Raw genomic sequence first — 22,899 nt, forward strand, 5'->3', positions numbered from 1 at the left:
CACAATTTTATTTCTTCCAGATCTTCCACATTTATTTTTATTTTTTTAAAAAAAGATAAACACATTCTGTCAATCTCAATTCCAGGTGGACTACAAACCTACATAGAGTTTTGTTTATAACATTACACAACAGGATACCTTTGTTTTCTTTGAATGTTGTGTGCACTTCCTAGCCTAGCAAAGAATACGGGGGATCTCAAGTGTCTGTCCTCCAAGGAATAACCATGGCTGCTAGGAATTGCCACTTACATAATATTGGTAGAAATATTGTGATAAAGGCAGCTATCTTTGAGTATTCTGTGACCTTGAATAATTTGCAAATCAGTTTTAAATCCTTTCAAGGAATGGGACCAGGTTACCTTAGGAACTGCCTCATCCCAATCACGACTGACCCATCCCACCTTGCTGAAGTTGTAAATGCTCCAACATGGGTGTTTTTAAGATGAGACTGGATAATCATTTGTCTGAAGTAGTGTAGGGTTTCCTGCTTAAGCAGGGGGTTGGACTAGAAGACCTCCAAGGTCCCTTCCAACTCTGTTGTTCTGTTCTGTTCTGTTCTACTCTATTCTATTCTATTCTATTCTATTCTATTCTTGGAATTGAATATTTAGCAGATTCACAAATCTTACTATGTAGTCAGGGGTGGGATTGAGCCAATTCAGACTGGTTTAGGTGAACAGGTAGCTCTGACAATCAGCTGGGGAGTGAACTGGTTATTCCCCTGTGTTTTACTCAACTCAGCTGATTGGTGTGGCAGAGCAGATTGCGGCGCCTCAGCTATGTTACTCCCCAGAAGTAACATGGAAGGTAAGTTTTGTTAAACCTGTGTGCGAGAGAGAAGCACACCATCATGATACTGGTTGTTAAACCAGCAGGATCCCAATATTGTATACAGTCCATTAAAAAAAATACTGTTAAGAAGCCTTGAGTCCATTTGCCAATCACAACCTATTTATCTTTATTTAAAAGTAAAAATGTCCTTATCATGCTTGAGATCTTTTTATAGGTTCCGTTTTTTCCAGTACTATTATATATTGCCCCTGCTTTATATGACATCCTATTATAAAATTGGATGCTAACCATGCTCATTGAAATTGAAATCATTGTTAAAATCTAATTGTTATGACATATTTAATAACATTTGTCCAACACATCCAGTGCTGGAGATTCCCGATTCCTCATTAGGATCATGAAGAAAAGACACTGAGAGTTGTTTGCTCTTTCCAGTGATTATGTACCCCTGTCCTCAGGAAGAGGAATAACAAGGGAGGGCTCCCAAAATTCCTTCTTACACTGAGTTGATTTATACCTATATAAATTACTAGGGACGCGGTGGCTCAGTGGCTAAGATCCTGAGCTTGTCGATCAGAAAAGTCGGCAGTTCGGTGGTTCGAATTCCTAGTGCCACGTAATGGAGTGAACTCCTGTTACTTGTCTCAGCTTCTGCCAACCAGCAGTTTGAAAGCATATAAAAATGCAAGTAGAAAAATAGGGAGCACCTTTGGTGGGATGGTGGGCCTTCGGTGTTTAGTCATGGCAGCCACATGACCATGGAGACATCTTCGGCTTTGAAATGGAGCATTGGCTCTTCGGCTTTGAAATGGAGATGAGCACTGCCCCCTAGAGTCAGGAACAACTAGCACATATGTGCAAGGGGAAGCTTTACCTTTACCTTTAAATAATTATTTGTGCTGTAGACTTCTGCAAAGAATAACTCAAGTCCAAAGATGGCTCAATTCTAGGACCAGCCCTTTATCTACCTGTTGAAAGATTTAAGGAAATTGTGAGTAAAATCAGATAATAGCAGAGTAAATGGAGCCAAATATAATGATAATGGTGCAGGATCCAATCTGGGTCGGTCACTGGGACCAGAAGTTTAGTCTTCTGAGCTTTCAGACTCATGCTGGAGCCCATCCTCAGGGAACTTCTCGGTATATAGAATGTTTATAGAATGGAAGAGTGACCCATTTGTTCTCTTTCATATTCTTTTAAGGGATATTCAGTTCTGAAGCAATCTTTTTGTTTTTTCTTTAATGTCATCTTTTTGACATTTTTACTCCTATGCAACACCTATATATAACTAGTAAAATGAGAATGCATAATAGAACTGTATATTCCATTGTGTTATCTACCGAATTACATAATAGCAATCTAAAGTTTTATTTCTGCCTAATTGCAAAGAGGCACTTGGAACAGCTGTTCTATTTTTTCCACATTTCTGGCAGATAGAAGTTTTAATGGTTACTTGGAGCAGACAGTTTTGAAAGAGCTTGATTTAATTTTTGCATTATCAGTTGCTTAGCGACCGATGGGAGGAAGTAAGGTGCTCGGAATACTGGAATGAAGTTTCTCTTCCTTCACTTCCTGTCCTTGCAGTTGTATTTTGCCAAACTCTAGGTGTAAACACTATTCTGTGACATATATTCAAATTTTTAGGTCACCTTGTCAGTGTCAAATGGTGGCATAGCAAATAAAGGGATAAGCTAGAACTGTTTTTTAAAAAAATATAGTTTTATAAAACTCCAATGTTGGTTTATTTAATTTATATAGCTGCCCATCGTCACTCATGCATCTGAGTGAAAGGGCAATGGGTAGATTTTATAAAATTAAAACAAACAATACTATCCTCCCCCAAGGTAACCAGTCAAACATTAAGAACATTAAGACAGTTAAACAATTGAAAACTGTACAGGATAGTTGCAGGACAGCACAGTCAACTTAAGAGTCTTGCCAGTGTGGGAAAGATTTAATAACTGTGGAAAGAATTTTATTATACTGTCTTTTGACCTTCCTTTCCATATTTACATGACTCACAAATAACCGAAAGTAGAAGACCATGTTGCAAAGATCACTAATCTACTTCTGGTAATTAATAAGCAGGCTAAACTAATTAACCTGCGCAAATCATAGCAGCCAGGGAAAAATCCTTTCACAATACAGAGTTTCCCTGGGTATACACAAAGGTGGCACCAAAGTCCCCCATATAGAAACACATCAAAGGGGGAAAAATCTACATAGTAAGCCAAGTAAGTTACGAACATTTCCATCACAGCTGCACATCTACCAAATTAAATATTACAGAGGTTACATTCACAAACTTACCCATACCTCATAAAAGAACTACAACTCCCAAGCATATGTCTAATATCTATCCATTTGTAGGTACCTTCTGGAGCAGATTCTTTGTCTCGAATAAAACTACCTACCTCTTTTTTAGCCTTCTGTCCAGTGTCATTCTTACGCAATCCTGCTTGGATTGGATGCTCAAATACTTCTAACACCCGCATTTTATGGAGACTGCACCACTGTGTGTGGATTTACAGACGGCTGATAAGTATAAGCTGGGTTGACAAAATCAGAAATAAGGAGGTCATAAGCCGCTTGGGAAAGCCAGGAGAAATCATCAAAACCATTAAAATGCAAAAGTTAGACTATTTCGGACATGTGATGTGACACACAGAAAAATACGGCATACTTCACTTAATCCTCCAGGGAAAGATTGAAGGCAAACAAGATCCAGGAATAAGAAAACATTTTGGCTTCAAAATCTAAGGGACAGGTTTGGACAAAACTCAGCAGCACTTTTTCATGGGGCGGTTGATAAAAATAGGATCTCCAACATGATTGCCAGCGACCGATAATGGATATGGCACAACAACAACAAGAAGCACCACTCTGATCCCTAGGCCTAATAGTCTTTAGACCTTTGTGGAGACAAGAAAGACTTTCCATTGAGAGTCGGTAAGATGTTGTGCAAATGCTAGTAGGAGCTACCTAGATTTGAGATGAACATTGTCACTGCTTCTTTTTGTAAGTTTGGTCATTCAACACAGAAAGCCTTCATTCAGGTCTTCTTGCAATCTCTAGTAAATTTCCACAACACAAATCACCTTTTGTTTCTTAATTTTAGTCCTGTCAACCAAAATCTCTCAACGGGATTTCTATGTTCTAATTTGTGAATTTCTTTAGTTATCAAGCCATAATATTTGTATAAAAGACACCATTTGAGTATTTGAATTTCTTTTTAACATGCAAAGAGCTACATTTGTAATAACCTTTTAAACTATTTAGAAAAGAGTTCATATTACTAGTATTATTTAGGCCATTAATGTCTATGCTTTGATTTAGAGTTAGAAAAAAATGTTACTTTATTTCTCTGAGTCTATAAAAACTTTAGCCAAAAAACAAGAAACATTAAAAATACAAGACAATGCTAGATGTTTTTTTCCAATGTAAGGTGTTAAAATTGTTAAAATGGATATCAAAGCTTTTAAAATTTAGTTTGGAGATCAATACTTCACAAGCACCTCTTTTTTATAGTATTTATTATAATCAAGGAATAACAAATATTTCAGTTCAAAAATTGCCTAAGATAATTTAGAAATAATTTGCTTTAATATCTCAAAAATTGACAAAATCTTTCCTTCATTTAGGATCACTTTAAGTGTTTTGGGTTACAATAAAAAGTAGAAATTCTACCATGGCTTACTTTTCCTATTGTTTTATTTCTGTTTTGTATTGTATTATATTATTCTTATTTTCATTCTGAGAACCTTTGATTTCCTGTGATTTGTTTTAAATTGTGTCCTTAAACATAAAATGCACAGATCAATAGTAATAGCATATGTTAACAGTTGGTGTAATAATCCTTTTCTTATGTGTCTTTATAGATTGCCTTTTTAAATTATGCCCCATGAATCGCTATTCTGCACAGAAGCAGTTCTGGAAAGCTGCTAAACCAGGAGCTAATAGCACAACTGATGCGGTTTTACTCAACAAACTACATGTGAGTATCTGTTCTGGAATGACGGTCTTCAAGCTGGTCTCAATCTAATTTCAGGGCTATCAATTAGTTGTTGCAAAAGAATGTTGCACTTGTTCCAACTAAAGATTTGAAAAGGAAAGTATTTACCATATTTTTTGCACTGTAACATGCACTGGACCATAAGATGCCCATTAGCTTTTGAAGATGAAAACAGGAGAAAAAAAATCTGCCTCTACCTCCCAGCATCCATCTGGTATTCACCTGGCTAGCCTCCTTGCAGCAAACAGCCTGGTCAGCTTCAGCACATTATCGCAGCCCCAGCACATGGCTCATCAGAGCTCCGCTCCGTTGCGCCCACCACCGGTCAACTGAGCTGAACTGCTGCTGCCTCTGGGAAATGCTAGAGCCTTTGCTGCCAAGCAGCTGATTGGCAGTTGGAGTGGCCTCCCGGAATATCACCGATCAGCTGTTTTAGGTGGTAGGGCTTGCCGCCACCTATCGGCACCATTTGTCGCTGTACGACGACGCCTTCACTGCTGTTCGCTGCTGCCGCCTATCTATTGGCAGTTATTGGCAGCGGAATTCCTCGCTGTCTAGAACAGCTGAGCAGGAAGTCAATCCAACTGCTGCTCAACAGTGAAGCCTCCAGTGTTCTCTGGCTATGGCTAATGGCGACAGCAATGACAGGTGGCGGCAAATGCTGCCACCACCTCACCAACCCCTGCCCCAACCGCAGTATTCGCTCTATAAGACACACAGACATTTCCACCCACTTTTTTCGAGGAAAATACGGTATCTATGCTAATAAAAATAGATAGCAATAGCAATATCAATAGCAGTTAGACTTATATACCGCTTCATAGGGCTTTCAGCCCTCTCTAAGCGGTTTACAGAGTCAGCATATTGCCCCCAACAACAATCCGGGTCCTCATTTTACCCACCTCGGAAGGATGGAAGGCTGAGTTAACCTGAGCCGGTGAGATTTGAACAGCCGAACTGCAGAACTGCGGTCAGCTGAAGTAGCCTGCAGTGCTGCATTTAACCACTGCGCCACCTCGGCTCTTCCCTTCCCTTCCCTTCCCCTCTCCTTTCCTCCCCCTTCCCATGGCGTCCCTTCATCTGCCCTTCCGTCCCCTCCCCACTCCATCCGATCTCACTCTGACTCAAACAGCGTGACTCTGGAAGAGCATACAGCTCAAAATAAATAAATAATAAACAAACAAATAAACAACTAATAAATAAAACTCACCATCTCCCAATTTAATTACAAAATATAAATAGCAAACAAGCAATAAACCAAACAACCAAAATGAAACTTTTAGTTAACTAATGTCCAGGGGAAGAGTCTTACATAGTCTTACATGGTTTTCCTATAACAAAACAAAGTTGGGGTGTGTTATTTATTGAGGTGGGCGGGAAAGGGGCAGTCCAGAGAGCAAGGCCAATCACAATCAGGTCTCATACAATGACAAGATTTTTTTAAAAAGAACCGGGAACAATGCCCTCTTTGTAGGAGCATATGGGCGGGGGAGACGTTCTCAGAAGAAGGCAGTCCCTCATGTCCTGTGAAATGTAGGCTTTAAAATTGATAACCAGGGTTTTGAATTGTACCTGTAAGCTAGTGCAGTCCATAGAATAGGGTGTTGCATTGACATAGTAAAATGTCCTCATAACTCCCATGTCATTGCATTCGGAATCAATAGAACCTTGTGGATAGTCCTTCATGGACCGCTCCATGTAGAACTAGTTCAATCAGAAATGACTAAGGTATGAGTGACCATAAACAGGTCCTCCTGGTCCAGGAATAGGTACAACTGGTGCACAAGATGCAGTTATGCAAAGTTACTTCCTCTGGTCATAGGTGTCACCTGCTTTTTGAACAGGAGCTGTGAATGCACCCCATCCCAAACCAAAGAGAAACCCCAGATAGCAATAGCACTATAGCAATAGCACTTAGACTTAAAAACCCCTTCATAGTACTTTTACAGCCCTCTCTAAGTGGTTTACAGAGTCAGCATATTGCTCCCAACAATCTGGGTCTTCATTTTACTGATCTCGGAAGGATGAGTCAACCTTGAGCCTGGTGAGATTCGAACTGCCAAACTGCTGGCAGCCAATGATCAGCAGAACCACTGCGCCACCATGGCTCAGTGGAGATCTGAGGGACTCCAAACCCTTAGCCTCTTTCTCTTGTTGAACCAGAAACCATTCCTCCTTGCCCAGTCCTTCACAGCATTCAAATGCTGGAAAAGAAGTTGACCACTTCACTGAATGACCGACAGCAAAGATGTAGAACTGGATATCATCCACATATTGATGATACCATACCCCATAATGACCTCCCAGTGACTTTTGTAAATATTTTTTTTAAAAGGAGGAAGGCAGAGCCCTGAGGCAAAACACGAGCTTTGGGCTTGACTACTTTCCTCGCACCAATACGGACCGGAACTGGCCTTGGAAACAGAACCACACAGATAACAGTGCCTTATGTGCCCAACCTCCTTTGCCTAATATAGTGTGCAAACCCAGAAAATTGGGTTGAATAAACCATCATTGTGATTGGCTTATTTATTGAGCCTTAAATACCCAGCTAGTGTTCACTTTATCTGAAAAACAGAAAGCAAAACAAATATTTACGTTTCTCCACAATGGAAGTAGAAACTAGAAGCACGTTTTTTCTAACCAATGAATTATTTAAAATTGCACTGTTCTACAGAGAACAGATTTTGTTGTTTACTTTATATTCTTTTTTTATTGTTTTTCATATGTTGTGAGCCACCCAGAGTTGCATCTGCAACGTTTATTAATCGATGGGATAAATGAATACCAGTAAACACCCCTTTTCTATTTCTCTGGTGGTCCTTCTGAGGAAGGAAGGAACCAAAGTGAATCCCAAAAACTAGCATCAAAAGCCATGGCGGCACAGTGGTTAGAATGCAGTAGTGCAGGCTACTTCTGCTGACTGCCAACTGCCTGCAATTTGACAGGTCAAATCTCGCCAGGCTCAAGGTTGACTCAGCCTTCCATCCTTCCAAGGTGGGTAAAATGAGGACCCAGATTGTTGGGGGCAATAGGCTGACTCGGTAAACCGCTTGGAGAGGGCTGTAAAAGCACTATGAAACAGTATATAAGTCTAAGTGCTATTGTTATTACGGTATGTGTGACTGGAACTCTATACAACGTCTGTTCAGGGAAAATAATTACAATACATCCTTTATGTTGGGTCAGTTCCTGGTATTAAAATGCCTTTGGTTAATCTTGTAAACATTTCATGTGGTTAGAAGAGATTAAGAACCTGTTCTTCATTGTCCAGCAGTGCACACAGCCTTAGTTGAATTGAAACTGAGGGGTGTTTCAAAAATAGCTTGATGGGATCCAAGCTGGGTAAGAATATGAAACAATTGGGCAAGCCCAAGCAAGCTTTTGGATCTTAGCCATATTTAGCAGCGCTGACAAAAAGCGTCCTTTTGTGTGTATAAGATTATTTGAAATGCTACAGAGCTCTTGGCTGCAGCAGGATGAGTCTCTTCTGAACAGAGGAATGCAATAGAGAAAGCACAGATAACACAGTGGTTGGTTTTTATTGAATAAGTTCTCTCAGTGCAAGGAGTACACAACATCTGGATACAGAGTGTTCATTGAGAATCAAGGCTGTTTCCTGTCTTGGTACTTTTTCTTCCATGTGGTTTGAAGTAATCTGTAAAAAAATGTTCAACATGCATTTTTAGTCACGTGCATTTTTGGCTTGTGTATTTAAGGGTGGAATTCAGGATCTTCTGCTGTAGATCAAGCTGTGCTAAGGGTCAGGTTATTTTAAACTAATACCATTTAAGGGATTTAGGAATCTGGGACGGGTTTTAACTGGAATACAAAATCAATTCTCCTTTTAACAAAGCGACACCTAGTGGCTGCTACACAAAATGATCCCTTTGCTTGTTTTAAAAAAGGTACTTGAAAACGGCATCATTTAAAAAAAAAAAACAGAAATCCTAGAGCCTCATCATCATCAACAACAACAATGTAAAACATGCATACTTTTTATTTTTTTAAAAATCAAGAGGATTTAATAATTTGAGAGAGAGAGGGAGAGAGAGAGAGAGACGCACTGGTTTAGGGTTTCCTAAAAATCAAAACAAGAAGGAAAGAGAAAGCTACAGAAAATAATTTGCATGTTGGCTGTATCAGGTTCTAGTGCAGTGTTTCTCAACCTTGGCGACTTTAAGTCCTGTGGACTTCAACTCCCAGAATCCCCCAGCCAGCTCATTGAGCCAGCTGGCTAGGGGATTCTGGGACTTGAAGTCCACAGGACTTAAAGTCGCCAAGGATGAGAAGCACTGTTCTAGTGCCACTAGCACTGAAAAAGGTGACTTATCACATTTTTTTTACACTTATGACTGTTGTGGCATGGGGACATGGCCAATTGATCAAAATGTGGACGTTTGGCAACTGGCTGATAGGAATGATGGTTGGAGTGTCCAGGGATCATGTGGTCAGCTTTTGTGACCTTCTGACAAGCAAAGTCAGTGGCCAGATTCACTTAAAAACCATGTTACTAACTTAACAGCTGCAATGGTTATCTTAGCAACTGTAGCCAAAATGTCATAAAATTGGGTATAATTCATTTAACAACAGTCTTGCTAGGCTAAATTGTTGTTGTAAATCGAGCATTACTTTTTTACACCAGTGTTTCTTAAACTTTTTGCTCTAAGGAAACTTTCCCACTTTTAAAAATTATGGAGGATCCCAAAAGAACTTTTGTTGTATGGTGCTTAGACTTACACAGGTAGTCCTCAACTTATGGCCACTATTGAGCCGAAAATTTATGTCTCTAAATGAGAAAATTGTTAAGTGAGTTTGTCCCATTTTACAACTTTCATTACCACATTTGTTAAGTGAACCACTGCAGTTGTTAAGTTAGTAGCATGGTTGTTAAGTGACTCTGGCTTCCCCATAAGCTTCACATGTCAGAAACTCGCAAAAAGGGATTCCCTGTACCCAGGACATTGCAACTGTCATAAGTATGAATCAGTTGTCAAGGATCCAAACATAAATCACATGACCATGGGGATGCTGCAGCAGTCATAGGTGTGAAAAATAGTCATAAGTCACTTTTTTCAGTGCCATTGTAACTTCAAAGAGTCACTAAATGAACTGTTGTAAGTCAAGGACTGCCCGTATATCACTTCATAATATTTCACCGCACTCTTTGGGAAACAATAGCATACTGTGTTGTCCCCAACAATCTGGGTCCTCATTTTACCAACCTTGGAAGGATGGAAGGCTGAGTCAATTTTGAACCCTGTCAGGATCGAACTATAGGCTGTGGGCAGAGTTTTCCTACAATCCTGCATTCCAAAGTGGTTCCTACCGGTTCAGACTGGTTCGGCCGAGTAGGTAGTAACTCAGCCTGACACGCCCCCGAACCGGTTCTATTGGAGGCGCTGTAGGTACTGCCATCTTGGTTTTTTTTAACTACTGTACATGCGCACATAGCATGCATCAAGTACATGAGCACATGCAGTGCACCCCTGAGTGAACAAACAGTAACACATGCCGGAATCCACTCCTGCTGCATTGTAACCACTGTACCAGTAGGACTCCTATATCACATCCTGTTCTAAGCACATTGGGCTAGAAGTTTTCTCCACAGTTCTTGGTCCATAGCTAGTCTCCACATCCTTCCATTTAAGATTGATGTTCCTCAGGACTTCCTGAAATGTTTGGTGCCAGGTATTCTTTGGTCTTTCTCTTTTTTTCTGACCATCTGGTGGTATCCAATTGATTGTGATCTCTGCTGGATGTTGCTCACTCATGAGGAGCATTTGTCCAGCAAAAAGTCACTGTTTGTTCTGTCACTATCTCAGAGAGCTTTCAGGAATTGCTTCTTTGTAGAATGAGTTCGTTTGTGACATGTTCCCAATATGAGATAAGAAGTATCCTTCTGAGGCAACATTGTTGGAAGTTGTTCATCTGATGAATATTTCTTGTGTTAGATTTACAGATCTCACTGATGTAGATGGCAATCAGTATGACAATGACATTAAGTGATCTGATCCTGGTTTCCGTGTTTTTGACAAATGTGGTCCATATCGAGCTCATTTGTTGGAAGACAGCAGTTGCTTCGCCTATTCAGCATTTTTATTGTATTTTTATTGTATTGTATTTTATTGTATCAGGATTTACTATACAGCATTAAAAATTAGACTTGTATTTATAGGGGTGGTCGTGGGAAGCACACGGGTCGTAGACCACATTTTAACAAACACAGATTTTAGCAATAGCACTTAGACTTAATACTGCTTGATTGTGCTTTTACATCCCTCTCTAAGCAGTTTACAGAGTCGGCATATTGCCCCCAGAAATCTGGGACTTCATTTTACTGACCTCAGAAAGATGGAAGGCTGAGTCAACCTTGAGCTGGTCAGGATCGAACTCCTAGCAATGAGTAGTGAATTAGCCTGAAATACTGCATTCTAACCATGGCTCCTTTAATTTTGATGGTTACTTAGCATTAGAATCTAGATAGAAACCTTATTGGCATTGCAGTAAATGCCATTTTGGTCTTTATATTTTTCCAGTCCATCCTTTCCTTCTATTTGTATTGTGGTATTTAAAATATTCTTCCAAGTCTGAGTTGAATGTACACTATGTACAACATTGTGTTGTTAACTAGGGCATACAAAACCTTTGCCAGACCAATTTTTGAATACAGCTTGTCTGCCTGGAATCCACACTGTACATTAGACATTAATACAAATGAGCGTATCCAGAGATACTTCACGAGAGGAATACTCCACTCCTCTACTCACAATAGAATTCTCTATGCCACCAGCCTTGAAATTTTGGGCTTGGACAATCTGGAACTGCAGTATGATCTAAGCACAGTACACAAAATTATCTGCTACAATGTCTTATCCGTCAACGACTTCTTCAGCTTCAACCTCAATAATACGCGGGCAAACAATTGTTACACACTCAAAGTAAACTGTTCCAAACTGGCAGAAAATACGACTTCATCAACAGTTGTCAACGCCTGGAATGTTCTACCTGACTCCGTTGTTACTTCCTCTAACAGCTTCAACCTTAAACTGTCTACCATGGACCTCACCCGATTCCTAAGAGGTCCGTAAAGGATGTGTGAATAAGCGCAGCAGCATGCCTACCATCCTTGTCCTACTGTTCCCATTTATTTGTATTCATTTCTTACATTCATGTCCATGTTTATATTAATACCTGTTATCTTGTATATGTTTTACAAACTAATAAATAAAAATACATTATTTTCACTAGCCCCTTAGAGAACTATAACTTAAATGCAATTTTTGTCTTACTATTATCTAGCTGAAGAAAGATACTTATTTCTAAAAATAGGGCTTTAATTTACTATAAAATTTGCTATACAGGTTATTGGGATTTTATCTTTGTTTTTCTTCTGTGGTTCATTTTTATTCTTGAAATTAATTTAGATGGGATAACTTAAGTTTTTGTTTGATGTTGTACACCAGCCAAAGCTCTTCTGGGCAGATTAGAAATATAATACATAAATAATTATTTTGGAATTGTACTCTGTCCAAAACTTCAAATTCTGTCTGTGTTCATTGGAAGGAGGTCTAAAATGGGTTGGAATTATTTTGGATTAATCCATATGCTTATATAGGCTATTTCATTTCTAATGTTATCTTTTTAGTTGTGTATGAGTAAATATGGATGTAATAATGGTTCTGTCCTTATAGACATATAACTTGTTTTTTAAAACCTCAGAATGAAAGTGAAGTTTAGAAAAAAAATTCACTGCTGTTTCTGTTCTGAATGTTTACCCAAATTTATCATCTATGTCTGATTTTTTTAGTACATGTGTCTTTGTTTCCTTTTATGTTTTTCTATCACGTTTCCTTGCTTTCTACTTCCTTTTATCAGTACTTCTCTTCCTCTTCCCTTTATTTCTCTTTATCTTTACCATTTATTAAAATCCAAAAATCAATAAAAGGAACTAGCATTTCCGACATGGGTTGGAAAACAACCAATGGCTGAAAGCAGGCATTTGAAAATATGAATTTCAGAAACTGGAAATAGGAGTGGAATTACAAGTGGAACAGTTAAATTTTACATAGCAAGAGAGGCCTTGATACTTGGGAATGGAGTTGGATCGGTTGGAGTTTAGCCTATTCTGAGGGGATTAATTACATTTAGAATGCTTTAGTTAGTCATGAGTTACAAGCATGAGTTCAGCGGGTGAACTCTTAAGTGTTGTTGAATTCAAGTATGCAATGGTTTTGGAGAGGAGGGGGATTGAAATATTGTTTGTAACATCTTTTATTTAAAAAATCAACTGATTGCAGGTTTTCCCATCGTCGCTCAACCACAAATCTTTTGTTTGTTTATTAAACTTAGCATGCTGCAGATTTGGAAAAAAAGCAGAATGAGACAGAAAATAAAAAGCTGCTTGGTACAGTTATCCAGTATGGTAATGTTATTCAGGTAAGCAGTGTCTTCCTCGTGTCTTGTGCAGTACGTGTAATTTAAATTATTTTCAAACCAGCCTACAGAAAAATGCAAAATGATATTTCTGAAAACATTCTGATTTTAAAATGTCTGTGGAAAACAAGAAAAACAAATAAATTAGTATTGCTATTCTTATTTGTTCAGAGATTATATCCTAGTTAGCAGTTCAGTCAGAATGAGAAACCTTTGGTTCTCAAGATGTGGCTGATATCCAACAATCCGGAGCTCTCTGGTTGTGTGGCCAAAGATGAGAGATCTCACTCAGCAACTTTTGAGATGTTACAGGTTCCCCCCACCTAAGTTAAGTCTTCAGACTATGTCATCCTTAAACCACCTATTTCTCTGTCCTTTTAGAAGCATTAAGATTCTGGGGGAGAGAGCTCTGTCTTTTGTAAAATACGTAATGTCTTGGTACATCAGCTCCATTTCATTCTCTCCACTTCCTTCCATTTTACAGTCAATCCAAATTAAGAAAAAAAAACCAAGGGGTTTGTCCACGCCTCTTCCAATCACTTTAATTTTCTCAACAATATTCAGGGTCACTTGGCTAAAGATCTTGTTTATTGTATTAGTCTCCAGTAATTTTAAGGTAAATACTTAGAATCCAGAAGTGTAAAAGGTTCCAAAGTTGCACAGCTCTTCTTTTAGCAGCAGATGGTGCTGAAACTTCAACTTGGTATTGCCTCTCTGTGTAATGCTGATAGTCTGATTTTAATTATTTTAAATTATAAATTCAGTAGGAGGGCAGTGTTTATAATAATAAAATACAAGTTCCAGACTGAATTCTAGTATTTTGTAAAATACCTCCTCAATACCACGTCTTCAATTTTCTTTTCCTTAGTTTTCTTTAAAAAAGTTTCTCTTCTTAAATATTTTGATTTTTTTAATGGGCTTATTCCGCCGCTAGCCAATAGTTCCAATATGCTTCCCCCTTGAATTTCTTGGGGTTGCTTTTCAATAGAAACATTCTTGTATCTAGTTCACAAGCCACTCACATTCTCTACCCTTGCACAGTCTTAGGTTTTCAGGCTGTCTTCAGCTTCATGGCAGTTATCTTTGTTGCCGCTGCTCCCTATCGTCGCCTGGGGGTGGGCTTTCCTAGTCAGGGAGGGGGGGTTGTGTCTCCCCTCTATGTGCTAGGCGGTCCCCCTTTGCTTCGCCACTCCTCCAGAGTAGCTATGGTCCAAATTTGGACCTCCGATAAGGAGAGGTCGGAGCTGGCCACAGAGTTCATGGACCAGGCTTTCAAAGGTGCCAGAAGTACAAATGGAAGTCAGGGAGGTCTATCTTTTGTGATGATAGGACGCACCCACACCTACCTGCTGCTTCCTTTGCCCCAGAGTAAGTTACTGGGTGTTGGCAATGAAGAAACAGAATTGAACACTGAATTAGGGCTTTGCAGGATTGATCTGTTTGAACATCTGCAGGAATGCCAGTGGGATATGCCAGTTTTTTCAGACTCCTGATCTGTTTCGTCAGATAAACTGGCTACCAAGTATTCAGCTTCCGATGTCAGAATGTAGATTTGATTCTGCAGTGGCTGAAATGCCATTGTGAGAGGGGAGGTGGCTCCCAATTTTCTCATGTTTTTTTCTTTGCTAAAATCAATGTCCGGTAGAAGCTTTTTCCCTCAAGTTCCACATCTGGCTTTATAACTATAACTGTAACTATATAAGTCTTCAACAAGTCTTGAAGTAACTATATAAGTCTTCAATAAACTTCTTCCTAAAGTGGGAAATATTGCTGGAACTGTAGAAAATTGTGGGTAGAATGCTCAACTATTCCATATCATTCTGTATTATGTTATGAACAGTACAGGAATGTTAAAAGCATCAATAAATTACATTTCCACTTCAAACAGTAATCAGCTGTTAAGCTATGGTTTAGGTAACCGTTGCTGCACATACCACAATGCTATGAATTCTCAAATTACCCCATTACTTGTGATACCCAACCACTAGGCACATTGTATTAAGCCAAAAGCAAATCAAATGGTGATCTATATACAATGTCAACCTTGTGAATAATTATTGCAGTAGGCACAACAATTGTAATTTGTTGTTGCTTTTCTTTCTTTCCAGCTTCTGCATTTAAAAAGCAACAAATATTTAACAGTAAATAAGAGACTTCCAGCTCTGCTAGAGAAGAATGCTATGAGAGTGACACTAGATGAGGCCGGCAATGAAGGTTCCTGGTTTTATATACAACCCTTCTACAAACTACGTTCTATAGGAGACAGTGTAAGTTCACAGAACTGCCAGGGAAAATGGTTTGAAAACGCAATATGAAATGTTAAACATTTTCTTCATCACATACTTTCTTGTAATTAATTCAATGCATTGTTTATATAATGCAGTGCTTCTACTCCGTGCCCTCCTATGAAAACAATTGTGCACGAGAGAAAGAAAATTACTATAGAAACGAATGTTTTGGAAACAAACATTTTTAAAGAGTAAAAGAGTAACTGTTTAGATTTTGAATGATTATGAAAATAATGTCATTCAGTTCACTTAAGAACTCCTGTGCTGGATATTTTAGTTTATATCAATGCATCAATAATCATTTATTTATTGAAATAAATATTAGCTTCAAGACTCCATAGAATTCTTTCTCTTCTTTCTGTTCACCATTTATTTAATGTATTTAATTACTTTTTTTATTAAATTCATTGAATTTATTTTAAGTAAGTTATCTGTGCCATTCTTCAGCAACTCATTCAATTCATATATACCAGAAACCGTTCTTGTGGTATATCAAAATAAAAATAGTACACTCAATTTTGCCAATCCTGAAAGAATCAACAAGATTAAAGCCACAGAAGTAATCCCCCAAAGTCTCTTGTATGTCACCATCTCTTCAGTCACCATCTTCCTTATCTTAGATGGTGTGAGTATTGAGGATACTCTCTAAATATGATCTTGGCTTATGTGAATAAAAGCACAAAGCTGAATGGCATGGCTTAAATAATGTTATTTTTACTTAAAATGTTACTTTATTTTTTAAATACTTTTTTAATACTTTTGATACCCTAAAATGTTACTTTATTTCTTAATACTTTTGATACACTAAATCAATGATGTTGATTTCCAAAAAATTTGCAGCCAGTTCCCAGTAGTGGTAGCTTTATACAACATTGCCTTTGCAAAGGTAATTGAAAATCAAAACCTTGTTTTACAGGTGGTGATTGGGGACAAGGTAGTCTTAAATCCTGTTAATGCTGGCCAACCTTTGCATGCCAGTAGCCATCAACTAGTGGATAACCCAGGCTGCAATGAGGTAAGTTAGAAATAATTGATGCACCTTTTAGTTTTCCACATAATTGTCAAAAAGGACAATTAATTGTACATCATGTTGTGTGTCTTTGTATTCTTGTTTTATCTGTGGCATTCTATTTTTGTAGGTAAATTCAGTGAATTGCAATACAAGCTGGAAAATAGTTCTTTTTATGAAATGGAGTGACAATAAGGATGATATTCTCAAAGGAGTAAGTTGAAAGATGTACCTCATCACTAAGTTTTTCACAAAAACACGATCGAAACTTCTGTTGATTGATCTTTCATTGTCCTCACAGGGGGATGTGGTACGGTTGTTCCATGCAGAGCAGGAGAAATTTCTTACTTGTGATGAACATCGAAAGAAGCAACATGTTTTTCTGAGAACTACTGGGAGGCAGTCAGCCACTTCCGCAACTAGCTCAAAAGCTCTGTGGGAAGTTGAGGTAAAGATAGGATTAAAAATAGCTAATGTGGCATTCTAATGAGTATTCCTACACTGAGAATTTCAAACCTTAATAAAAAGCTGAAAGCTATGCTGAAACACAGGTTCATGATTATCATATTTCTAACATCGCAGGATTGTTTCATATAGAATATATAACTGAATAGGTTTTGCTTCAGGATGGATTAGGATGATCCCATTGAATAAAAGAAAATTCAGATTTGATTTTCGATCATTTCTTTGGTATTCTTTATTCTACAGTTGAATGTTCACACAGTGTGTTGTTGCTGAGCAATGGAAAATAAAACATTGATGTCTTCCAAAGCCAACAATAGTGCTTCCTATTAATAGAAGTGGTTTTGCTTGAAATTATTTTAATTGCAATAAAACAAAATAACATATTTGTTTTCCTACAATTATCTGATTTAAGATTCCACAGAAAAGACTACAATAATTAATCTTTTATGAATGCAGCTACAATAATTTCAGCTAGTATCATGGTACTATGTGTTACAAAGAAATTCACCTTTTTATTATTTACACACTTTCTTTAAGAGGTCCTTAAAAGCAGGCCACTGGGAATGGCAATTATTGCAAGACATAGTAACATTTTAGAGCCTTGATGGGATCAAGGCAGGTGGCATGCAGAGTCCTCTCTGCGGGCATGGCAGCTGTTGCCCAGCACAACTCCACCATGCATGTGTACACTCCTCCCGCCGGCCAGCTGGTCTTTGGGTCTCTGCCACACATGCGTGGAGGGCAGGGTGCATATGGGGGATGTGTGTGTGCAGGGGCGTGAGAGAGCATGCACGGGGGAGGTGCTCACATTGCATTTTGGGTGCTTGAGCAGTGTCCACGCCCCCTGTTTTGGCTTCCAGGGTGATGCAGAAGCCTTCTAGGCCCAAAATGGGGCGTGGGGGCGCTGCACAAGGCATCCAGCTTTCTTTCAGTTGTAATATTTTCCACTATTCACGGGGCACCAATTTGCCATTTGCCACTGAAACCAATGGTGCATAACTGTTGAATACTCTTGATCTAGAAAATATACTTTCTCATTTTTCACGTCTATTTTCCATAGAGAAAGATAACATTACAAATAAGTGTAAGTAACCAGTCATTTTTGGATGAGTCCTATTATCCTCTTGATTTCCTAACTAATTTTTGTAGCTAATTTAAATAAGATCTTGGTTTCCTATTCCCTTTTCTTTTTTTCTAAAGTACTGTTTTTGGGGGCTTTTTGTTGACAACCCTATCTGCTTAAGAAGAAATGACAAATACTGTTTAGAAAGGCAATTCTCAAGAATTAATATTACTTTATAGGTAGTACAACATGATCCTTGCCGTGGTGGTGCAGGCTATTGGAATAGCCTTTTTCGGTTTAAACATCTTGCTACTGGACATTATTTAGCAGCTGAGGTATGTATCACAAAAAATCCTCTTAGAAATTTTTTCCCCTTAACAACCTGCTTTCTTATGTTCCAAATACAGATATAATTTACCAGGTAACCATCAAGAGTTGCAAATGATTAGAAAGCTGGTGTGTAATTTGGAAAGATCACAAGTCAACATCGCTGGCATTTATTCAAAAGAAAATGTGAAAATTTATGCCAATGACTTTTTGTTACTACTGCTTGGATACACCTTCTGTTCATAGAAACCAGTATTGAGAAGTAAATTAATCACATCTTTCCACTATATGAATGAAATGAGATATTTACATATCCCGCATAATTTTGCTGATAACTGTTTTTGAAATGATCTTACATGTCTCAGATTTTTTCCTTTCAAACTTTTTGGATGTCTGCTTTGATTTTTATGAGTAAATTATATAGCATTACTTAGCTTTCTAAGTGTGTAATATTTATACAGCAAATGTATTTCACTACAGTATTTAGATTTTGAGATGTCCAGTTGGGTTTTTTTTTCTTTTGACCTGTTTGTGATTCTGTCCCATCAGATAAATCCTGACTATATGGAAGATAACTAGGAATGTCAGTCTTCAACAAGTATAGGGAAGAAAACCGTTAATTAAAAAGTGTTGACCAATGTTCAAATTACTGGGATAACAGGAAGGGAGGCTGTTGATAGAATCTAGGTGCTCCATCTCCTTTCTCTGAATTTTGGTCTAATTATGGCCTTTGTGTGGTTTTTCAGTTTCTAATGGGAGTCTATAAGGAGACTGCCACAGATGTAACTAGGGGCAAGTGCCTACTGGTTGCCCAGCAATTTAGAATAGAATAGAATAGAATAGAATAGAATAGAATAGAATAGAATAGAATAGAATTCTTTATTGGCCAAGTGTGATTGGCCACACAAGGAATTTGTCTTTGGTTGATATGCTCTCAGTTTACATAAAGAGAATAAAATACATTCATCAAGAATAAAAAGATATTACACTTAGTGATAGTTAAGGTTGCTAATAAGCTATTGAAGGATATAGGCAACATGGTTATAGTGATAAGTGGGAATACAGATACTAGGAAGGGAGAGAAGAATAATAGTAATACAGTCTTAGTGAATTATTTGACAGTGCTGTGGGAATTAGTTGTTTAGCAGAGTGATGGCATTTGGGAAAAAACTGTCCTGTTTAGTTGTTCTGGTATGCAGTGCCCTATAGCATTGTTTTGAGGGCAGAAGTTGAAACAATTTTTGTCCAGGATGTGAAGGGTCTGTAAATATTTTCACAGCCCTCTTTTTGACTCATGTAGTATACAGGTCCTCAATGGAAGGCAGATTGGTAGCAATTGTTTTTTCTGCAGATCTAATTATACATGGAAGTCTGTGTTTGTCTTGTTTAGTTGCAGGGCTACTACAGATGTTAGAGCAACCAGTCTGTTTAAACATTCCTCCTAGTATGATATTTACTCCGAAGCAGGGGGACAAATCAAGGCTGCAAATGTTGTAGAGGAAAGATTCACCATGGTGGTACAATATTAAGTATTGTGACATAATTTTAGACATCTAAGTAAGCAAATTTATTTTTGTTTTGCCACCCAAAATTTATGTCAACTTCTGGGGCTTGATTTGAACAATGTTTTCCTAAATTATATCTTCCTAAATAATAGGGTTTTTTAGTTGATGGAAAGATAGTGAGAACATTTTTGGTGTTTTCTGTGTGTGTGTGTGTGTGTGTGTGTGTGTGTGTGTGTGTGTGTGTGTGTGTGTGTGTGCGCGCGCGCGCGCGCGCATGATAAGATAATATAGTTTCCCTTACCCAGAAAGAGACAATATACTTTCTGTACAATATACTTTTTGCCTACATTAGTTCATGCTCTTATCCCATGCTTTCTTTCTGAAAAAGACTGTTATTGAAGGCAAGTTGAAATCTACATTTGGACAAGAATTGTTTGCTATCCACTCTGCAAGTAGAATAATTGTAATTCAGCTGGAACTGCTTTGAATAGCAGTAAGCTTTCAGCTTCAATTCAAGGTGCTGCTTAATTTGTTTCTTTATTTATTATTATCTCTTTTATTCATTAAACATGAAAATTCAGTCAACTGAACATTTAAAAATGTAACACAAATACTATTGCCTGGCATTAATGGTTGATAAAGGTTGCTGCTAGCATCCTCTAGCTAGTATATTCTTAAAATCTACTACTATTTCTACTACTAGTACTAGTACTACTACTATATACTTTATTCATTAAACATGAAACTCAGTCAACTCAACATTCCAAAATGCATCACAAATACCATTGACTGATACTAATGGTTGATACGGGTTGCTGCCAGCATCCTAGCTATCAACCAAGTACCTTCTTAGAATGTATGATGGTACTTGTTTTTTGCAGTTCCACTGGTGTTATTGCAGGAAGTTGCAATTTCTTGATGTGTTTTGTTAATTTCTTGGATATGGTACCAAGTGCCTTGATGAAAACAGTATTACTGTTATATGTTTCATCCATATCTGTGTAGTTTTGATGGCCAGGTTGCAATATTTTGTAGGTTTTTTCCCAGTTCTTTTTCTTTGACTCTGGCATCTCCTGATACAACAATATCAATAAACTACTCTTTGGCCCTCGACAACCGTGATATCTGGCATGTTGTGTTGTTGTTGTTGTTGTTGTTGTTATTCATTGCACAATCAGCCAGATGTTCAGTCTGGGCTTGGCATTTTTGTCTACCTATCGAGTCCTTACCAAGGACTGGGATAGGCAAATCTGGATTTTTTGACAGTGTTACAAATATTGTCGGAGGATGGAAGCAGTTCCAAGTAAAGCCGCCTTCTGCAATTGACTGATGGTAAATTTGTCAATTCCAATAGTGTTCAAGTGGTCCTCCAGTTGTTTTGGGACTGCACCCAAGGCACATATTAATATTGGTACCAGCCTTGCTTGCCTTTGCCATAGTAGTTCTATTTCTATTTGTAGGTATTTGTATTTTGTTATCTTCTCCAGTTCTCTCTCTTCTATTCTGCTGTCTCCAGGCTCTGCCACAACCACTATCCAGACTTTTTTGTCATTGTTGTTGTTGTTATTCATCGGTTCCTGAATTTTAGGCTGGCGCCTTCACTATTCCAAATTGACATATTTTTAATACAGTTTTTAGGATCTGATTTGGGGGGAATCTTTTGGCTCAAGTACTTTCTGCCTGCTCACTTTATGCTAGTTGATAATCTCTACCCAGTGAAAACCACACAGTTCTTTCAAGTGATGTCAAACTTGGCAGTCAGGTTCCAAGAACTATCATTGGTCCTTCCAAAATTGGATTTCCCTGGTTTAATATGCTAGAGGGTGCTCGTTAGGTGCTTGAATTTGTAAGAGTTTTGTGGTCAGGATATGAATATGAAACTGGATATTTCTGTTAAGAGGGCAAATGAGATGCAGGAAAAATATCTGCACAGACTATTGAGATACAGTACCAATTTTATCTCTTTTAAGTAGAAGGATTATTCATGGGCCATAAGGACTTGGAAACCAAATACTATATAAATTTCTCAACTATATAGTGTGCTACTGTATTTCAGATAATCATGTCCAGTTGGAACATTGGGGTGTTGAGCAGAAAGATGTTATTTCAATATTAGTTCAGGACGATCATCTGGAATTTTATAGAAATTGTGGTTTCTCCTCCACAACAAATCCTAGATGCTTTGCTATCAGGAAATGTAAAGGCGTACAGAAAGTGTTAGTGGAAAGTAGGAAAATCAAGAAACAGTTTTGTTGTATGTTTGGTTTTTTTAGTTAGTTTTCCTTCACTTAGTAATCCCATGAAAAGTGCCCCAGAAAGGAAGAGTATTGCATTAGAGCACCATAAGGCGAGGTTCTTTGTTTATGAGAAATATGATTGGCAGCTCCAGGAAAGTGAATGGAATGCTTGCTGATTATTGTCATGTCATCTATTTGGTAATTCCAGAAAAGATCTAATAGGCGACCAATGTAGATAAACAAAAAGAAGAAGCAAAAATGGTCAAATTTGGCTACATATTATTTTAATTTGGTTATAGTGACAGAATGTAGCCAAATCTAATTATAGCTTTAAAAAAAACCTATAAAATATTATCTATGACACTATTGATACTTGGATGGATGATCACCTGGAAACCGTTAGGCTATTGATTATAATCTAAATTGAACAAACATCTGTAAAATGGTAATGGCAAGCTGCCCTTTTCCCAAGAAAATTATTCTGGTAGTTACCAGGAGTCACGTTAGATGGTAAGGGAGATTTTACATGTAGGAAAATACTTCAGTACCCTTGAAATAAAGAATCAATGACTCTTGGACAACAAATCAAATCAACAAATGGTCATTTATTGCACAAAACCTATCATGGAGAAATATCATGTCAAATTACCATTTTTTATTACTTGCTTTTCTCCACCAGAGGGCAAAATCAGAGTAATATAAATGTAATGAGCAATCCTTGTTGGACGCATCTGTGCAATTATCTTGACAACAATATGAAAGTGA

The 22,899-nt window shown here is 37.9% G+C and overlaps 1 protein-coding gene across 2 annotated transcripts in view; it reads left to right on the forward strand.

Moving 5' to 3' along the window:
* The window catches only part of ITPR1 (inositol 1,4,5-trisphosphate receptor type 1), a 256,332-nt gene that overhangs the window by 83,779 nt on the left and 149,654 nt on the right, over positions 1–22,899 (forward strand). For both annotated transcript variants that reach the window (XM_087708906.1, XM_087708907.1), the window contains exons 4-10: positions 4,671–4,786; positions 13,157–13,243; positions 15,349–15,507; positions 16,445–16,543; positions 16,668–16,751; positions 16,839–16,985; positions 18,305–18,400. In XM_087708906.1, coding sequence (XP_087565032.1) covers positions 4,671–4,786; positions 13,157–13,243; positions 15,349–15,507; positions 16,445–16,543; positions 16,668–16,751; positions 16,839–16,985; positions 18,305–18,400 — 788 coding nt within the window. The remainder of the gene's footprint in view (positions 1–4,670; positions 4,787–13,156; positions 13,244–15,348; positions 15,508–16,444; positions 16,544–16,667; positions 16,752–16,838; positions 16,986–18,304; positions 18,401–22,899) is intronic.

Source organism: Thamnophis sirtalis, unplaced genomic scaffold (assembly GCF_051295495.1).
Source record: "Thamnophis sirtalis isolate CommonGarterSnake01/CBP01778 unplaced genomic scaffold, rThaSir2_p1.2 scaffold_3, whole genome shotgun sequence".
NCBI classification, from domain to species: Eukaryota; Metazoa; Chordata; class Lepidosauria; order Squamata; family Natricidae; genus Thamnophis; species Thamnophis sirtalis.